Here is a 20035-nt window from a genome sequence, read left to right as displayed (position 1 = left end):
TCTTTCTCCTCCTTCTTCTTCTTCTTCTTTCTCCTCCTTCTTCTTCTTCTTCTTCGTCTTCTTCTTTCTCCTCCTTCTTCGTCTTCTTCTTTCTCCTTCTTCGTCTTCTTCTTCTTCTTCTTTCTCCTCCTTCTTCTTCTTCTTCTTCTTTCTCCTCCTCCTTCTTCTTCTTCTTCTTCTTCTTTCTCCTCCTTCTTTCTCCTCCTTTTTCTTCTTCTTTCTCCTCCTTCTTCTTCTTCTTCTTCTTCTTTCTCCTCCTTCTTCTTCTTCTTCTTCTTCTTCTTTCTCCTCCTTCTCCTCCTTCTTCTTCTTCTTCTTTCTCCTCCTTCTTCTTCTTCTTTCTCCTCCTTCTCCTCCTCCTTCTTCTTCTTCTTCTTTCTCCTCCTTCTTCTTCTTCTTCTTCTTTCTCCTCCTTCTTCTTCTTCTTCTTCTTCTTTCTCCTCCTTCTCCTCCTTCTTCTTCTTCTTCTTTCTCCTCCTTCTTCTTCTTCTTTCTCCTCCTTCTCCTCCTCCTTCTTCTTCTTCTTCTTTCTCCTCCTTCTTCTTCTTCTTCTTCTTCTTTCTCCTCCTTCTTCTTCTTCTTCTTTCTCCTCCTTCTTCTTCTTCTTCTTCTTCTTTCTCCTCCTTCTTCTTCTTCTTCTTCTTCTTCTTCTTTCTCCTCCTCTTTCCTTCTTCTTCTTCTTCTTCTTCTTTCTCCTCCTTCTTCTTCTTCTTCTGCTTCTTTCTCCTCCTCCTCCTTCTTCTTCTTCTTCTTCTTCTTCTTCTTCTTCTTCTTCTTTGTCCTCCTTCTTCTTCTTCTTTCTCCTCCTCCTTCGTCTTCTTCTTCTTTCTCCTCCTTCTTCTTCTTCTTCTTCTTCCTCCTTCATTTTTCTTTTTAAATACTGTGCCCCTAAAATGTTCTATCCAGAGCTACAGCCACCCACTGCTACACCACAGAAATCCTATAGAGTTGTCAGACACCAAAAAAGTGGGCTCTGTATCCTCAGAGCAGGTTAGAAGGATTATATTTTGTTTCTACACCAGTGTGTATATATAGTATAAATAATCCTAAATAAAAAATAAGTGCTTTGCCTTATATCTTCCATCTATTTAATGCTTTCATTCATTCATTCATTCATTCATTCATTCATTCATTCATAGACAGCTGCTATATCGTCTCCTTCTCGCTGATCATCTTAAACACGTCTTTACACAACCCAAGTGTAAAGGAGAAGCCTGACCTGCAGAACTTCATTTCCTTACATCGGGGTGTACACCCAGGGGGAGATCTGCGCACCGAGTTGCTGACCGTGAGTAACCTATCAATATATCGTACTATATAAACTGCCAAGGAGTGAGCTGTCATCTTCAGTCAAGTGATAAAAATCTGTGCAATGCTATGTAACATCAGACTATGCATCCTCTGACCCACCAGGGCCAATCAGTCTGAGAGGCCGGCCTCCATTTACAGTGTACAGCCTCTATTTAGGGGAAGCTATCAGGAGATTTTTGCATTTTACATTATTAATTTGACAGCTGTAGTAAATTTCTGCTCTGCTGCATTGAGGAGAACTTTAGGCACAAGAGGAATGGGTTTTGGCCATACCATAAACTATATAGAGACCTTTTTTTTAAAGGGAATCTGGCAGCAGATTTATACTATGTAATCTGAGAGGAGCATAATGTAGGGCAAAGGCCCTGATTCCACTGATGTGTCACTTACAAGGCTTTAAGTGACTGTTTCAATAAAATCAGTGTTTTATCAGTGCTGTTTTGCTATGTAATCTAAGAGCATCATGATGTGGGAGCAGAGACCCTGCTTCCGATGATGTGTCACTTACTAGGCTTTGTGTTGCTGTTTCAATAAAATCAGCGATTTATCAGCAGTTTCTTGCTATGTAATCTGAGAGCAGCAAGATGAAGGGACTGAGACCCTGATTCCAATGATGTGTCACTTACTAGGTTTTGTGTTGCTGTTTCAATAAAATCAATGTTTTATCTGCACTTTTTTGCTGTTATCTAAGAGCATGATGTACGACCTGAGACCCTCAATCCAGTTATGTGTCACTTACTAGGCTGTATGTTGCTGTTTCAATAAAATCAATGTTTTATCTGCACTTATTTGCTATGTAATCTGAGAGCAGCATGATGTACGAACTGAGACCCTGATTCCAGTAATGTGTCACTTTCTAAGATCTATGTGACTGTTTCAATATTAGTTTGACAGCTGTAGTAAATTTCTGCTTCGCTGCGTAGAGGAGAACTTTAAGCACAAGACGAATGGGTTTTTGCCATATCATAAACTATATAGAGACCTTTTTAAAGGATATCTGTCAACAGATTTTGCTATGTAATTTAAGAGCAGCATGATGTACAGGCTGAGACCCTGATTCTAGTAATGTTTCACTTACTAGGCTCTATGTGACTGTTTCAATAAAATCAGTGTTTTGTCATTAGTTTTTTCCTATGTAATCTGAGAGCAGCATTATGTAGGGCTGAGACCCTCATTCCAGTGATATGTCACTTATTAGGTGGTATGTTGCTGTTTCAATAAAACTATGTTTTATCAGCAGTTTTTGCTATGTAATCTGAGAACAGCATAATGTAAGGACTGAGACTTTGTTTCCAGTGATGTGTCACTCACTAGGCTGTGTGTTGCTGTTTCAATAAAATTAGTGTTTTATAAGCACTCTTTTGCTATGTAATGTGAGAGCAGCATGATGTACAGGCTGGGACCACAATTCCAACGATGTGTCACGTACTAGGCTCTATGTGACTGTTTCAATAAAATCAGTGTGTTATCAGCACTTTTTTGTTGTTATCTGAGAGCAGCATGATGTAGGGGCTATGACTCTGATTCCAGCAATGTGTCATTTACTAGGCTCTATGTGACTGTTTCAATAAAATCAGTGTGTTATCAGCACTTTTTTGTTGTTATCTAAGACCAGCATAATGTAGGGGCTGAGTCCCTAATTTCAGTGATTTGTCACTTACTATGCTGTATGTTGCTGTTTCAATAAAATCAGTATTTTATCAGCACGTTTTTTGCTATGTAATCTGATAGCGACATGATGTATGGAGCTGAGACCCTAATTCCAGTAATGTGTCACTTACTAGGCTCTATGTGACTGTTTCAATAAAATCATTGTTTTATCAGCACTTTTTTAGCTCTGCTAGATGTGCAGCAGGGAATACTGTAATTGAATCAAAATGTCAACATGCAGACCAGTAAGTGATACATCGCTGAAATCAGGGTCTCACACCGAATTTACAGCTTAAGCACCTTGTGAACTGTGATTTATAAACAGTGTGGCTTTAGCCCAGAATATTACAAAGTCCTGTATGATGCACCCAGTATCTGCAAATGTGCGTATATGGAGTATTTTTGCAATTATTGTCGCTCAGATATATTGCGTTTCACATCCTGGCAGGACATGTACGAGAGCCTGAAAAAAGAGCCATTTCAGCTCCCTGAGGATGAAGACGCCTGGGAACTCACGCTCGCCTTCCAAAAGCCACAAAGAGAAGGATGGCTTCTCAAGATGGGTATGTTGTTTTCATCAATCGCTAAAAGTTGAGCCATCATGGTGCACACCGGTCTTCATAAAGTTTGATCCATGATGTACAAGGTTGCAGAATATTTGGTGCTTGGATGGGAAACGTTTTGCACCTATGGATGGAGAATGGTAAAAAATCCCAAAATTAACTATGTCGAGTTGTACGTGACTGAGTTCCCCTGTTTATAATTCTGCATTCCAGCAATACTTATTGTCTCACTTCCCATTTCTTCATAAGAACACAAATGTCTTTTTTTCTAAAATTGCACTCGGTTTTCACATCCCTCAATGTGTAATGGGTCACATCTCTACTCTTACATTTGCTCTACTCACTATATGGTGCCTGTTGGTCGAATGCCACAGAAAAATGTCAATGATACTAGTTTTGGGGAAAAAACATAATTAGGAAATGTGCTACAAAAAAAAAAAAAAGAAATGACATAAAGGATGTAAAAGACAAAACAATCACTGATGTTGGGGAGACCAGCCAGAGAAAACACTGCCGGCAGCCAGCAAAGGCGCTCAACACAGTGAAATCCTAGGTGCATTGCCCCCGGGGAAGTGGGCAAATCAAAAAAGGTCCGTGGAGCCTCTGTTAGGAGTCTCGACACGGAAAATAGGAGTGGCTCTTTTTAGGAGACCACCATAACCACCATATTAAGTGGCCCTTTTAGTCAATATCCAGCTCTTGACGGGTTTAAAGATATGACAAGGGAAATACCAAGGCCAGGTATCCATCCACAGACAGCTGTTTCGGGGTATTGCCCCTCATCAGTGTGGAGTAGGATTCTGGCCAGGTGGGAGCAATGCCTAGTAGACTAGCAAGACAAAACAATCACTGATCTCGGGGAGACCAGCCTAAGAAAAAACTGCCGGCAGCCAGCGAGGCGCTCAACACAGTGAAATCCTAGGTGCATTTCCCCCTGGGAAGTGTGCAAATCAAAAAGGTCCGTGGAGCCTCTGTTAGGAGTCTCGACACGGAATATGGTGGTAATGGTGGTCTCCTAAAAAGATCCGCTCCTTGGCTAGGCGCTTCCCGGAGGGATATCTGGCCATCTTCAATGTTGAGACTCCTAACAGAGGCTTCATGGACTTTTTTGATTTGCGTACTTCTCAGGGGGCAATGCACCTAGGATTTCACTGTGTTGAGCGCCTCGCTGGCTGCCGGCAGTGTTTTCTCTGGCTGGTTTCCCCGAGATCAGTGATTGTTTTGTCTTGCTGGTCTACTGGGCATTGCTCCCACCTGGCCAGAATCCTACTCCACACTGATGAGGGGCAACACCCTGAAACAGCTGTCTGTGGATGGATGTCTGGCCTTGGTATTTCCCTTGTCATAGCTTTAAACTCGTCAAGAGTTGGATATTGACTAAAAGGGCCACTTAATATGGTGGTTATGGTGGTCTCCTAAAAAGAGCCACTCCTTGGCTAGGTCCTTCCCATATTGATATCTGGCCATTTTCCATGTCGAGACTCCTAACAGAGGCTCCATGGACTTTTTTGATTTGCATAAAGGATGTAAAGACTGAAACAGTCAATGTTAAAGGGGAATCCAAGTTGTTGTAATTTTGTAAAAATGGCTGCCAAAATTTTAAAATCAGAAAATCATCACTACATCCTCTCCATTTCTAAGAAAAAGACTGATGGCACACCTTACCTTTCTAATGTGAACAGGTGCAAACTGAATATGAAACATAGTAACAAAAAGGAGACAGTTGCACTCTGTAGTGCTAAGATATGTGTAACAATGAATATGGGAATATAGACATGCATTACTGCTATTAAAACATGTAAAAATTGAGGTACTGAGCACACAAATTTGGTCAGGTTTATGTGAGCCCAACAGCCAGCATCAAGGCGACCTCATTTTTGTTGGGTCCTTATCAAACTAATGCCTCTCTTAGGGTTAAAAAACATACATTTTATGGGCTACAGAGTGCAACTGTCTCCTTTTAGTTACTTTGTTTCATGTTCAGTTTGCACCTGTTCACATTAGAAAGGTGGGAAGTGCCATCAGTCTATTTATTAGATTACAGGGTTAAGCCTCCTGATTGAGCACTCCTGCTCTTCAGCCTCAGGCAATTTTAATTCTCCATTTGCAGGTTCCTGTCTGTCCATAAAATGTAGTTTTTTAACCCAAAGAGAAGCATTAGTGTGATAGGGACCCAACAATAAGAGGTCGTCTTGCCGCTGGCTATTGGGCTCACATAAAACTGGCCATTTTTGTGTGCCAAGTATCTCAATCTTTACATGTTTTCCATAGCAGTAATGCATGTCTACATTCCCATATTCATTCTTCCACATATCTTAGCACTATAGTGTACAACTGTCTCCTTATTGTTATATCCTCTCCATTGTCTCCCCGGCACTGACTCCGCTAAAGCGAGGAGCCCTATCCCAGCAGAGGGTCACTCGCTCCCCTGCTTCATTCAATATGTCTGTTCGTGTTGTGCCCCTGTTGGGGCATGCAGCACTTACATTAAGGACTGGTGTTACCCCCATATTCACTGGTCCTCACCGTAGGCTCGGAGAGTTACACAATTCACACACAAGTCTTTTGTAAAACAAATCAGGAACCAGTTTATTCGAGGTCACAACGTCTTCATTTTTTCAGTTATATAGTGCCGCTCATGCTGTCGCCACTTTCTTGGGGATTTTCCACCTTGCCAGCACTCGCTCTGGGCTACCATCCTCCAGCAGCCAAGGCCAGTAATTGGTTTCTCCCCATAACCTCTCCTTGCAGCTACTGTATCAGGCCCTCAGACGATGAATCAGCTCCTGACCAGGTTAGGGCCCGCCGGCGGTCTCTATAACCCGATGTCCACCGATCTCACGATGCTCCACAGCCGGTCCATAGGGTGAGGTCTCGACACATGGGAGGATGCCTCCCGTTTGTCACAGGTGTCTTTGGTGAACCCAGAGAAACCTATACTGGCCTTAAGGCTGGGGCCCCTGCACTCACCCTAACACCCAGAGGTACACTTAATGGTAGGGAGGTCCGGGCCTCCAACCTAGGCACTATCACCTGTTCTTGATGTTATGAACCCCCTCCACAACCCACCACCCAAGTGGAATGGGCAAGAACAAAAGATAACACCCCACCAACAAATATGGACAAACGGGTAACAACTACGATAACTCCTACACATACATGGTAACCACACACAGACAAGCCACTAAAAATGCACTAGAGAAAGCAACATAAAAAGGGGGGAATAAACAGTCTACTGGGTAACTTCCAAACCTGAACAAACACACCTGAAAATGCTGCAGCCAAAAACACAACTGAGATACAACAGCTCCTTCCACCTTCTGGCTTAGCTTCCAAATGATAGGAAGTAACCAGCACACTCTGGTGGATGTAAAGGGCATTTATAGAACCTGGGTGTAGTCCCCACCGGATAACACCTGACCAGGAGTCAGGAGCTGCTGGAATTAATCCTCTCATCCCCAAAGGAAAGGGAATTCATTTAATCTGCAGAGTCCCACAAGACTGACCCAGAACATGTCACAAAACTCTGCAACAGGGGAAAGTCTGTGTCGCCATCCTAGACAGGCCCTCATTTCTGGCCCTGCCCGCTCACTTGAACCTCTGTCGCTTTACTGACCAACTATCCTGCCTTCCAGATCCTTCTCTCTTACCTTCTTGTCTCTGTCTCCATGATTGCCAACTGGCTATTTGCAACTGTTCCTGCTCTAACCTACCAAACTCACTAATTACCACTGCCACCCCACTCCTGCACACATGTTCCCTGGTTACACTACACTAAAGCATCCTATCTTATTAATACTATATCTATCTTATCCTTAACCCTTTATTTACCGTACTGCTGGCTCTCTACACTATGTATCCCACCTGACACAGCACAAGGGACCAGCGTCTTACAATTCACATTACTTACAGTAGTATAAAGCATACATATTATCAAATACATTAATTGCCATCCACCTCTGCTACATCTTACATTAAATACAATACCCTCTTATATATGTGACGCCCTGGGCAAGCCAGGGGTCACAGGTCATTACACCACCACACCCTACACCCCAGTTAGGAACACCAAGGCTACCAAAATCCTTGTTGCCTTCCTCCAGGAGCTGGTGTTCACACCAGGGGGTGGGCCAGGCGGTTGGCTCCGTTCACCGAGGAGTTCACAGCCCTGGAGGCGGGAAGAACCAGGAAGATCAGCTAGGGAAGTGAAAGTAGAAGGAAGTGAAGTGGTAGAGGAGCTGAGGAGAGAAGCTGAAGTAAAGTGACAGAAAAGTGAGAGTAGTAAAGCCTGAAGTTGGTCCGGGTGTGTACCCCGGGCTGAGAGACAGCAAGGTCAGCGGACGGCGGTTGTTGTCCGCAGGGGTGACTGCTCGGAGGTCACTGGAAGGACCGCGGACGGGTGGTGACCCGGCGGTCTGGAGCAGTGGACAAGGAACAGTCAGCACCAGGGCAGGGGCCTTTCGGATCCCGGCAAGGCTAGTAGTCGCCATAATTTGCCAAATCCGTCAGTGAAGGGGACGACTGTCTCCCAACAACCAAGTCCCGATAGAAGGCAACAGTCCGACCATTACAGAGAGACACAGCCACCGCCAGGGCACCAGTTTCTCAGGGCCAGCGCCTGCGGGCAAAGTAGGGCTCCTCCGGCCCATATCCAAGCCGGGGAGCGGGTTACCGGTGGGAACCCATCGCAACCATCATCATCTTAGGTGCAGGAAAAGGGACCGTCACCGTCAACTACTGGGGAAAAGCAAGTGCAGCCGTCCGTGGGAACCGTCTTTCCAGCCGTGTGTTTTACCGAGAACTGTGTCATCGTCTCAGGCTGAGTGAGTACCACAGTGCCGCAAGGCACAGCGCTGCCCCCGCGTCCCTGCTCCCACCAAGCCCTGCATCTCCCACCACATCACTGGGCCCCGGGATCACCAACCCCTACCCACGGAGGGGCAACACAACAACTTGCTGCTCCACGCCATCACTCCCGGGATCCCCATACCGAGCAGCGGTGGTGTCAACAAATCACCACAACCGTGGGTGGCGTCACGGACAATAGACTATATCCCAAAACCCAATCCCCTTTCACTCACGGGCGAGGAGTGCCGCTCGAGACCCCCGGGATCCGGCCCACCGCTCGAGCCACCACTGAGCAGCAGCCGCCGGACCCGAGCAGAGGGGTGAGCGCAGTGCTGACATCCTCCTCCCCGCCCGCGACAACTTGGCGTCACGAAAAGGATCTTACCGCTCTGCCGTCTGGTAAAGGTGCGCCTTGTTACCGCCGGAGGTGTCCGGCAGAAAAATTTCAGAAGCCGCCATCTTTGGCGCGAAAAGTCCCCGCTCGAGCGTCTTCTCAAGTAGCAGAGGCGCGAAGGCCAAAACCCCGCCCCGATAGAGGAGTGGCTAAAGAGAAGCTAAGGGGGACGGAAACAAGATGTCTGCGCCCGACGGAGCCGCTGGAGGAGCGGCGGTCGCAGCCGCAGCGGCACCCGCGGATGGGAATAGGCCTGCCCAGGCCCCGGCCGCGTTGGCGGGAGGTGCCGCGGCCCCCGCACTCGCTCAGGTAATGCCGTTCTCCTTGCCCTATGCGCCCGGAGCTACCTGGCTACCGCAGTATGACGGGAAACCTGATGCTTTACAGGTCTTCCGGAAAAAGCTTAACCCGTTGCTAGAACTGTACCCCCTGACCGATAAGCAACGTGCGGCGGTAGTGCTGGGCCAGTTAACCGGCGCGGCTGAGCAGGAGGCGGAGACCTGGGCCGAGGGGGACCGGCTCTCTGTAGCCACCATCTTCGAAAAGCTACAGACTGCCTTTGAGACCCGAACTGAAGCAGAGCTGAGGATGCAGTTTTACCAGTGCCGGCAACGGGCTGGGGATAGCATTCGGGACTATGCGTTACGTCTGCAAACTGCCCTCCGCACGCTAAAAAGGGTGAATCCTATCAACGAGGCGGACAGCAATAAAATGTTAATAGAGCAATTTGTGCAGGGGATGAGGTCCCCTGAGGATCGCAAGCAACTTCGGCTCTGGGCCCTGGAACACCCTGATGTGGACTTTGCCGTGTTAAAAGAGCGGCCCATTAAAGCACTACAGCCCCCAGCTTCAGAAAACTTGGAGCCAGCCCCGTGGCCCGTCGAGACGGCCCCCGTTGTGGTGGCCCCTGCCCTACCAACCTCTCCAACACCCGCAGCCCCAAGCAGCACAGTGGAAGAATTGGCAGCCCAGGTCCGTCGCATGGACGGAGACCTCGCCAAGATCCTTGCTGCACTCCAACCTTTGACCAGATCTCAGCCTCCAGCACAGATACAGCTTGCTGACAGCCCCGAGGATGTCCCCTGGATGCAGCGGAGAGGTGCTAACAACCCACGGAGCAGACCTCCAATCTGCTACAAGTGCCGTAAGCCTGGTCATTACTTCCGACAGTGCCCGTTAAACGAGCAACCCCTGGGGCCCCGGGCCAATCCTCAGGAGTAGAACACCATGGCCCCCCAGACTGGCGGGACCGATATATCGGGGCCCGGCCCATCATCCCCGTGGCTGTGGACGGCATACCAGTGAAGGCTCTCTTGGACACTGGATCACAGGTAACCACCATACCATACACATTGTACCAGCGGTATTGGGGGGTAGACGAGCTGGCACCCCCAGATACTAGTATAACGCTAATTGCTGCTAATGGACTCCCATTGACCCAAGTGGGGTATAAACAAGTGGCTATGACAGTGGGGCAAGCTGAACTGCAACACCAGGGTATGATTGTGATCATGAATGAACCCAGTGATCATAACCCGAAGATAGTGCTGGGAACCAATGTGATGGAGCACTGTATGGGTGATGTGTTGACCCTATTGCAACAGCTGGCCGCCACAGCGGCGGGAAGCCGGCAGCGAGCTGTGCAGCGTGAGATCCGAGCCTTGATGTACCGCCATCATGTAAACTCAACAGGAGGAGAGATTGGTGGAGTGAGGGTGATGGATGTTGTTCCGTTGACTGTGCCCCCTAGGAGTGAGATGATGATTTGGTGTAGGGCCGCAGTAGGGCCTCAGGGGCGTGATTACCCTGCCATGATGGAGCCCATACCTTCCGAGCACTGGCCCACTGTAATGGCTGCCCGAGGGGTGGTGGACGTAAAGAAGGGGAGAGTGCCTGTGAGGGTGCTGAACTGTGGGGAGGAAGAAGTCAGGCTTCCCCGGTATGCCACCATTGCCAAGCTGCTCACCCTGGATCCCCACACCATCCATGAAGCCAGTCCCTCAGCCCCCCCACCTACCACCAACACTTCCCCGCCTCAAGAGGGGGTACAGGAGTGGCACCAACAGCTACACGTGGGCACTGATGATACCCCTACACATCACAAAGCAGGGGTATACAGGGTGGTGCAGGAGTATGAACAGGTTTTCAGTAAACATCCACTTAATTTTTGGGCAGATCAAGGGGGTCCAACACCACATCCCCACCGTTGAGCACCCTCCTATCAAAGAGAGGTATAGGCCTATTCCCCCTGCACATTACCAGTGTGCCAAAGATATGTTGAGGAATATGAAGGAGGCAGGGGTTATTCGGGACAGCTGTAGTCCCTGGGCCGCTCCGTTGATACTGGTCAAGAAGAAGGATGGTACCATGCGGATGTGTGTGGACTACCGGAAGATCAATCAGATAACACATAAAGACGCCTACCCTCTGCCCCGTATTGAAGAATCTTTGGCTGCACTGCGAACCGCAAATTACTTCTCTACCCTCGACCTCACCAGTGGGTACTGGCAAGTGGCAGTGGCTCTGGAAGACCGGGAGAAGACCGCCTTCACCACTCCAATGGGGCTCTACGAATTCAATAGTATGCCATTTGGGCTGTGCAATGCCCCAGGAACCTTTCAACGGCTGATGGAGTGCTGTCTGGGACATCTGAACTTCGAGACCGTCCTGTTATACCTGGATGATGTAATTGTGTACTCTCAGACGTACGAAGCCCATCTGGAACACCTAGCTGAGGTGTTCGCGTCCCTTGCCAAATACGGGATGAAGTTGAAGCCCTCCAAGTGCCACCTGCTGAAACCCAGAGTGCAGTACCCGAGGCATGTGGTGAGTGCGGAAGGTGTTGCCCCCGACCCTGAGAAGATCACCGCCATCCAGGACTGGCCAAGACCAACCACCGTGAGGGAAGTGAGGCAGTTTTTGGGTCTGGTGGGGTACTACCGGCGCTTCATCAAGGGGTACACGAAGATGGCCGCTCCCATGCAAGACCTCCTCGTGGGACAGACCAAAGGGGGTAGACCCATCGGAGCCCCACTGGTGTGGGAGGACAAGCATGAGAAATCATTCCGTCAGCTGAAGGCGGCTTTGACTGGGGAAGAGGTCCTAGCATACCCTGATTACGGCTCCCCATTCATCCTCTACACAGACGCCAGCAATGTGGGTTTGGGGGCAGTCCTGTCCCAGGTTCAGGAAGGAAAGGAGAAGGTGATTGCCTATGCTAGTCGAAAACTCCGGCCGACTGAAAGGAATCCTGAGAACTACAGCTCCTTCAAGCTCGAGCTCCTGGCGCTGGTGTGGGCTATCACCGAGAGGTTTCGCCACTACTTGGCCGCAGCAAAATTCACCGCTTTCACGGATAACAATCCGTTGACTCACCTGGACACGGCCAAACTGGGCGCATTGGAGCAGCGGTGGGTGGCCAGACTAGCCAATTATGACTTCACCATCAAATACAGGGCCGGTCGTGTCAACATCAATGCTGATGCCCTCTCTCGGATGCCCCACTTGTCAGAAAGTGGGTGGGAGGATGATGACCTTGAGGAGATCGAGTTGCCTGCATTCCATCGGCCCCCAACTGAGAAGGTGCATGTCCACCAGCAACGGGTGAACCTGGATCCGCTGCCCAGTCAGGGGTGGCAGGAAGCTCAAAATCAGGCGCCCGCTGTCCGCCTAGTCAAGACCCTGATGGAGCAAGGCGCTACTGGAATAGACCCTGCCGCCCCAGCTGAAGCCCAACGCTTGTGGAAGGAACGGACCCGGTTGAGTCTACATCAGGGGAGGTTGTACCGTGAGCTGATCAACCCGAAGACCCACGAGAAAATCCGCCAGTTAGTTATTCCCCAAGCTGATGTACCCACTGTTCTGCAGGCGTACCATGATGGTGCCGGCCACTTCGGGTGGAAGAAGCTGGAAATGCTGTTGAGGGAGCGGTTCTATTGGAGTGGGATGCGAGAGTCTGTGGAGGCCTGGTGTCGAGAGTGCGGTCCTTGTACGTTGAGGAGGAAGGATGAGGCCAGCCAAAAGGCTCCCCTGCGCCCGATCGTTACACACCAACCGCTGGAGCTGGTCGCCTTGGACCATGTAAAGCTCACCCCCAACCGAAGTGTGTACACTTACGCTCTGACCATAGTAGATCATTACTCCCGGTTTATGGTGGTTAGGACTTAACCGGCCGTACTGCCGCTAGAGCGTTCCAAGCTTACTTCTGTCGACCCCATGGATACCCCGAGAAGGTGCTTACCGACCAAGGTCCAGCCTTTGAGGCGGAGGTGTTCCATGAGTTCTGTCAGCTGTACGGCTGCAAGAAGATCCGGACCACTCCTTACCATGCCCAGACCAACGGTATGTGTGAGAAGATGAACCATCTGGTCCTTGGCCTCCTCAAAACGTTGCCGTTGGAGGAGCGGAACTTGTGGCCGGAAAAGCTGCCTGACTTGGTCGATATGTACAACAATATCCCGTCTAGCTCGACGAAGTGCACCCCAGCGTATCTGATGAGGGCTCGGCCTGGCCGACTGCCGGTGGACCTGGAGATGGGACTGGAAGCACCAGAGACGCTCCCCTCAACGGCTGAATGGGACGCCCGGCGGAGAGTGCAGTACCGACAGATCCAGGAGTATGTGGAGAAGAACCTGAGTCGGAGTCGAGAACAGCAGGAGCAACGCTTCAATCAGAAAGCGTCTGCGGGCCCTTTCCAGCCTGGAGATGTGGTGTTAAAGCGGAAGAGGAAAACCCACAAGCTGGATGATCAATGGGAACAAATCCCGTACGTTGTCCAGCCCGCAGGATGGGAAAATGGAAAGGCCTACCAGATCAGCCGTGACCAAGGGGACACCTTGGCCACGGTTTCCCGGGACCATCTAAAAAGGTGCCCACCAGCATTGAGGGCAATGGCTGAAGTAACGGTTCCTCCACCAGCAGAGAAGGCAGCAGAGGTAATCCACACTGTAATGGGTGACTTCCCGGCAGACTGGCCTACACAGAACGGCGCGGTGATTCTTCCAGTGATACTGTTCCCACAACCCGTGGATGAAGAAGTGGTGGAAGCGGTCAACCGTGAGCCAGAACCAGTGCCAGTGCCCAGGGATGAACCTGTACCCAGCTCCCCTATGCCTCCGCCTGCCCCACACTATAGCAGGGAGGAGGAACCGATTGTTCCCTCTACCCCATTGTCTAGCCCCACTGACAACGGGCCCCGGAGGTCCACCCGTCCCAACCTAGGTAGACCCCCACTTAGGTACAGGGAGACCGTTCTTTAAGGAGGGGGGTCAGGAAGCATGTGTGAATTATGTTTGAAAAGTGTTTTGTTTGAAAAATTATGATAAGTAAAATGAAACCGAACAGTCACCAGATTATCTACCGTGATTGAGAGAACCGTTGTCCCCGTGGGGACCGTTTTAAAAAAAAAAAGGTTGCATAAGGGACTCCTTATGGACAAGCCCATGAACTTGCAGGGCAACCACAAACGTTAAGTGGAATGTAAATAAGTTGTTTACCGTTACCGTTTCCACAGTTACCGCCTCCGGAGAGGCAGGTTGGAGGGAGGGCCCGCAGTAGAGCCGGCTGGGGCCCAGCCACCACAGGAACCGGTGGCTACCCTCTGGAGGGGAAGGACAGATCCCGCTCGGTTAACGTGTGCTGGACTTCGGTCAAGGGGTGCTGCCTGGGCTTTAGGGGCAGCATCAGGGCCAGGTTACTTGGGTGGGAGAGAGCGGAAACCGTAGCCGTAAACCGTTTTGCAACGTTTGAGAAATGTACCTCCCGATTTGGGATGAGTTTATGAAATGTAAATATGTTACCGTTTACTGTTTATATATTTTTCAGAAAATAAAACCGGTGTTGGACGGGCAGTCCGCGGACGGTCTGCATTTTGCTAAGGGGGAATGTGACGCCCTGGGCAAGCCAGGGGTCACAGGTCATTACACCACCACACCCTACACCCCAGTTAGGAACACCAAGGCTACCAAAATCCTTTTTGCCTTCTTCCAGGAGCTGGTGTTCACACCAGGGGGTGGGCCAGGTGGTTGGCTCCGCCCACCGAGGAGTTCACAGCCCTGGAGGCGGGAAGAACCAGGCAGATCAGCTAGGGAAGTGAAAGTAGAAGGAAGTGAAGTGGTAGAGGAGCTGAGGAGAGAAGCTGAAGTAAAGTGACAGAAAAGTGAGAGTAGTAAAGCCTGAAGTTGGTCCGGGTGTGTACCCCGGGCTGAGAGACAGCAAGGTCAGCGGACGGCGGTGGTTGTCCGCAGGGGTGACTGCTCGGAGGTCACTGGAAGGACCACGGACGGGTGGTGACCCGGCGGTCTGGAGCAGTGGACAAGGAACAGTCAGCACCAGGGCAGGGGCCTTTCGGATCCCGGCAAGGCTAGGAGTCGCCATAATTTGCCAAATCCATCAGTGAAGGGGACGACTGTCTCCCAACAACCAAGTCCCGATAGAAGGCAACAGTCCGACCATTACAGAGAGACACCGCCACCGCCAGGGCACCAGTTTCTCAGGGCCAGCGCCTGCGGGCAAAGTAGGGCTCCTCCGGCCCATATCCGAGCCGGGGAGCGGGTTACCGGTGGGAACCCATCGTAACCATCATCATCTTAGGTGCAGGAAAAGGGACCGTCACCGTCAACTACTGGGGAAAAGTAAGTGCAGCCGTCCGTGGGAACCGTCTTTCCAGCCGTGTGTTTTACCGAGAACTGTGTCATCGTCTCAGGCTGAGTGAGTACCACAGTGCCGCAAGGCACAGCGCTGCCCCCGCGTCCCTGCTCCCACCAAGCCCTGCATCTCCCACCACATCACTGGGCCCCGGGATCACCAACCCCTACCCACGGTGGGGCAACACAACAACTTGCTGCTCCACGCCATCACTCCCGGGATCCCCATACCGAGCAGCGGTGGTGTCAACAAATCACCACAACCGTGGGTGGCGTCACGGACAATAGACTATATCCCAAAACCCAATCCCCTTTCACTCACGGGCGAGGAGTGCCGCTCGAGACCCCCGGGATCCGGCCCACCGCTCGAGCCACCACTGAGCAGCAGCCGCCGGACCCGAGCAGAGGGGTGAGCGCAGTGCTGACACCCTCCTCCCCGCCCGCGACAACTACATTACATCGATGGTCATCATTGGCGATTTGAGGGACTCTGGCCCATCGGTCAGGATAGTAACCTACAATCGCTGGACAGGAGGACTGCAAATCTTCTTACCTCCCGGCATCTGCAGCTCTTCGATTAGCTGGGACTTTAAGGTTATAGCAATCAAAAAAAGTCCAATTTAGTATTATAATATATGTATAAAAATCAAGCAAACATATATTAATATTTGATACCACCACAATTGTAACCACCATTCCCGAATTAAAATACCTTGGCTATTAATGCTACATTCCCACCTCCCCAAGAAAATATAACAACCGCCATCTTCTATCTCAGTAATGGGAAAGTCTTCACTGAATTCAGATTTTATCTCAGAATTGAGAATTTTGGTAACGACTGTTCAATTCTGGAGGGGAAAGAAGTAAATTTCCCTGATTAGATATATTACAAAGTTGCTTATTTTCATGTGTGGTATTGATGTGATGCTAGACACTATGAGCAGCATGAATAGAAGGGTAGTCAGACAAACCGGTATCATAAGCCAGGAGGTAACGTATAAGGTTCAGGGAGCAGACAGAGACGTGGTCAGGAAGAGGTCCGAGGTCAGAAGCCGAAATCCACACTGTAACTTAACTTAAAAGTTTCTGGGCATCATTCTACTGCCTCAGTGAGAATTATAGAAATACACAGGCATGTGATTTCCAAAGCTCTCCAAAATTTTAATGAGAATCGTGTCTTTATAGTTCTCAGAAATGCAGGCATACCATGCATATAATTAGGCATTTCTTACAATGATAGTGTAACGCCCCGGACTAGTCGGGTCGTCCCAGGTAGTCACACACAACACCACACCCCCCTCCCAGTTAGGTAACATTAGCCAGCCTAAAAACCTTGTCACCACCCTCCAGGTTTGATGTCCACACCAGGGGGCGGAGCCAGGCAGTTGGCTCTGCCCACCGAGGAGTTCACAGGCCTGGAGGCGGGAAAACAGACAGACTAGTTCAAGTACAAGTCGAGAGCAGTCAAGGTCACGGGCAGTTCTGTGTCCGTGCCCTGATAAGAGACTACCAGGTGGCTGGGTCGGAGCCCAGTCACCATTGGCAAGGAGGCAGATGGTGGTGGCCGCCTGCAGGAGACCGGGAATATGACCAGTGGAACCGTAAGGGACCAGGACAGGGTAGTGGCCCGCCGGAACTGAACCGGGGAGCCAACTGGATACTGGCGCACCAGGCAGGGTACTCAGACCCAGCACAAAGCCCTGAACCGACAGGGCCGAGTCGAATCAACTGCTTGTGGACTGGACCTTAGGACCTATTCCACACAAGTCTCTTTAGAAGACAACAGCACAACCATACAGGGTAAAGCCACCGCCAAGGCATAGAGACCCAAAGGGCCAGCGTCTGCAGGCAAACGGGCTCCTACGGCATATACAATTTGGGGAGCGGACTACTGGTGTCTAGGCATAGGAGTCAAACATTTTACACACAGAGGTGCAGGAGAAAGGCGGAAACCATCAACCTACTCTGGGAGAAGCTGCAGCCGGCTGCGGGCCCCGTTCATCACTCCGTTTGGTTTACCAGAGACTCCAGTGTCTTGTGTCAGAGTGAGTACACCAGTGCCATCAGGCACCGCACCGCAGTGCACCGCAACACTTCACCCTGCACCCCGGCCCTCGCCTACTGGGCCCCGGGACCAACACTCCCCTACCCATGGAGGGGTCAACAACTAGCTGCGCCATTACACCACTCCCGGGAGCCCTCATACCTTTACCGCAGCGGTGGTGTCTACAATCACCACAACCCGTGGGTGGCGTCACGAACTATCATCCCAAACCAAACACCCAAATCCCCACGTGTAGCGCCAACTCCCTTGCAGAGAGGTAACATACAAGTTCAGGGAGCAGACAGAGACGTGGTTAAGAAGAGGTCCGAGGTCAGAAGTTGGAAGGTAACGTATAAAGTTCAGGGAGCAGACAGAGACGTGGTTAAGAAGAGATCCGGGGTCAGAAGTCAGAAGGTAATGAATAAAGTTCAGGGAGCAGACAGAGACGTGGTCAGGAAGAGGTCCGAGGTCAGAAGGTAACCTATAAAGTTCAGGGAGCAGACAAAGATGTGGTCAAGAAAAGGTCCGAGGTCAGAAGTCAGAAGGTAATGTATAAAGTTCAGGGAGCAGACAGAGATGTGGTCAGGAAGAGGTCCAAGGTCAGAAGCTGGAAGGTAACATATAAGGTTAAAGGAGCAGACAGAGACGTGGTCAGGAAGAGGTCCAAGCTCAGAAGCCAAGATCAGAACACTTCCACCAGTCAGGAGCCAAGAGCACACTGAGCAAACAGGAAGTACGACTGGTGAAGGTCAGAGAGAGCAAGCTCAGTAAAGAAACAGAGCAATCACCAGGAATGAGGTGCATCTTTGAAGGCACCTCCCAAACCAGCGTGGACCCTAGAGCTGAAGATAACCTGTCAGCAAGTTCACAAGACATAGAGCACAGCATTTTCAAATGCAGAATGCTCTGCACTGTGGAACTGTAACAAAAGTATCCTAAATGCAAAATGCTCCGCACAGCGGAACTGTGACAATTGATTTATGAAATAAAATACAAAAGATATGGTTGGCATCTGACCATTTTGGCTATATACCGTATGTATATGTATATATATATATATATATATATATATATATATATATATATATATATATATATATGTACATATGTTGTTTCCTGGAAAAAAAAAAATGAAGTAGGAGTCTAAAATCACCCCAATGGTCAGTATGAAAATTGTAGGATTTCTATGTATTAATTTTAATACAGATTGTGTTATGTAAAAGGAAAAAAAATAATTGCCAAATTAAAAAAAAAAAAAAAAAAATAAACGTAAAAGTTATTTTTTGATTATAGATTCCTGTTAATGCTGACAAAGAATCATTTTCTTTTTTTACATACAAGTATTTCCGTCTGACAATAAACCTCCTGGATTCTTCATTCTTGCCTGTTTGGCTGACGTCTAATACATTTCTTTCTGTGATTACTGATTCATTGCAGACGTTCACAATGAGACGTCTCAGGATTTTCACATCTACAGCCAAGTTTGGGGTCAGAGTTCTATCATAGAACATTCTATGGGAAAAAAACATTGATGTTTAATTAAAGTGTAGAGTTAGAAAGATTTTCTTGATTTTTGGTATTGCTCCTCAGAGAAAACCCAGTCTATATTGCATCTGCCACAGAGATGACCTATTTGTCATAGATCCAGCTCCAGACACTATTTGGAAATGATCCAGTCTACATCTCTCTATCATGAGCTATGAGATCCATGATCCAGTCTACATCCCTCTATCATAAGCCATAATCCAGTCTACATCCCTCTATCATGAGCCATGATCCAGTCTACATCCCTCTGTCATGAGCCATGATCCAGTCTACATCACTCTATCATGAGCCATGATCCAGTCTACATCTCTCTATCATGAGCCATGATCCAGTCTACAACCCTCTGTCATGAGCCATGATCCAGTCTATATCTCTCTATCATGAGCTATGATCCAGTCTACATCCCTCTATCATGAGCCATGATCCAGTCTATAACCCTCTGTCATGAGCCATGATCCAGTCTACATCCCTCTGTCATGAGCCATGATCCAGTCTACATCCCTCTGTCATGAGCCATGATCCAGTCTACATCTCTCTATCATGAGCCATGATCCAGTCTACATCCCTCTGTCATGAGCCATGATCCAGTCTACATCCCTCTGTCATGAGCCATGATCCAGTCTACATCGCTCTATCATGAGCCATGATCCAGTCTACATCCCTCTATCATGAGCTATGATCCAGTCTACATCCCTTTATCATGAGCTATGATCCAGTCTACAACCCTCTGTCATGAGCCATGATGCAGTCTACATCCCTCTGTCATGAGCTATGATCCAGTTTACATCCCTCTGTCATGAGCCATGATCCAGTCTACATCTCTCTATCATGAGCCATGATCCAGTCTACATCCCTCTGTCATGAGCCATGATCCAGTCTACATCACTCTATCATGAGCCATGATCCAGTCTACATCTCTCTATCATGAGCCATGATCCAGTCTACATCCCTCTGTCATGAGCCATGATCCAGTCTACATCTCTCTATCATGAGCCATGATCCAGTCTACAACCCTCTGTCATGATGAGCCATGATC

At 49.2% G+C, this 20035-nt stretch overlaps 1 protein-coding gene across 1 annotated transcript in view; it reads left to right on the top strand.

The window, feature by feature from the left end:
- The window catches only part of CYTH4 (cytohesin 4), a 156633-nt gene that overhangs the window by 118539 nt on the left and 18059 nt on the right, over nt 1–20035 (top strand). The window contains exons 8-9 of the mRNA XM_075321755.1: nt 1140–1288; nt 3410–3524. Coding sequence (XP_075177870.1) covers nt 1140–1288; nt 3410–3524 — 264 coding nt within the window. The remainder of the gene's footprint in view (nt 1–1139; nt 1289–3409; nt 3525–20035) is intronic.

This window comes from Anomaloglossus baeobatrachus, chromosome 8 (assembly GCF_048569485.1).
Source record: "Anomaloglossus baeobatrachus isolate aAnoBae1 chromosome 8, aAnoBae1.hap1, whole genome shotgun sequence".
In the NCBI taxonomy this organism is placed as follows: domain Eukaryota; kingdom Metazoa; phylum Chordata; class Amphibia; order Anura; family Aromobatidae; genus Anomaloglossus; species Anomaloglossus baeobatrachus.
This window is presented reverse-complemented; position numbering and strand designations above follow the sequence as displayed.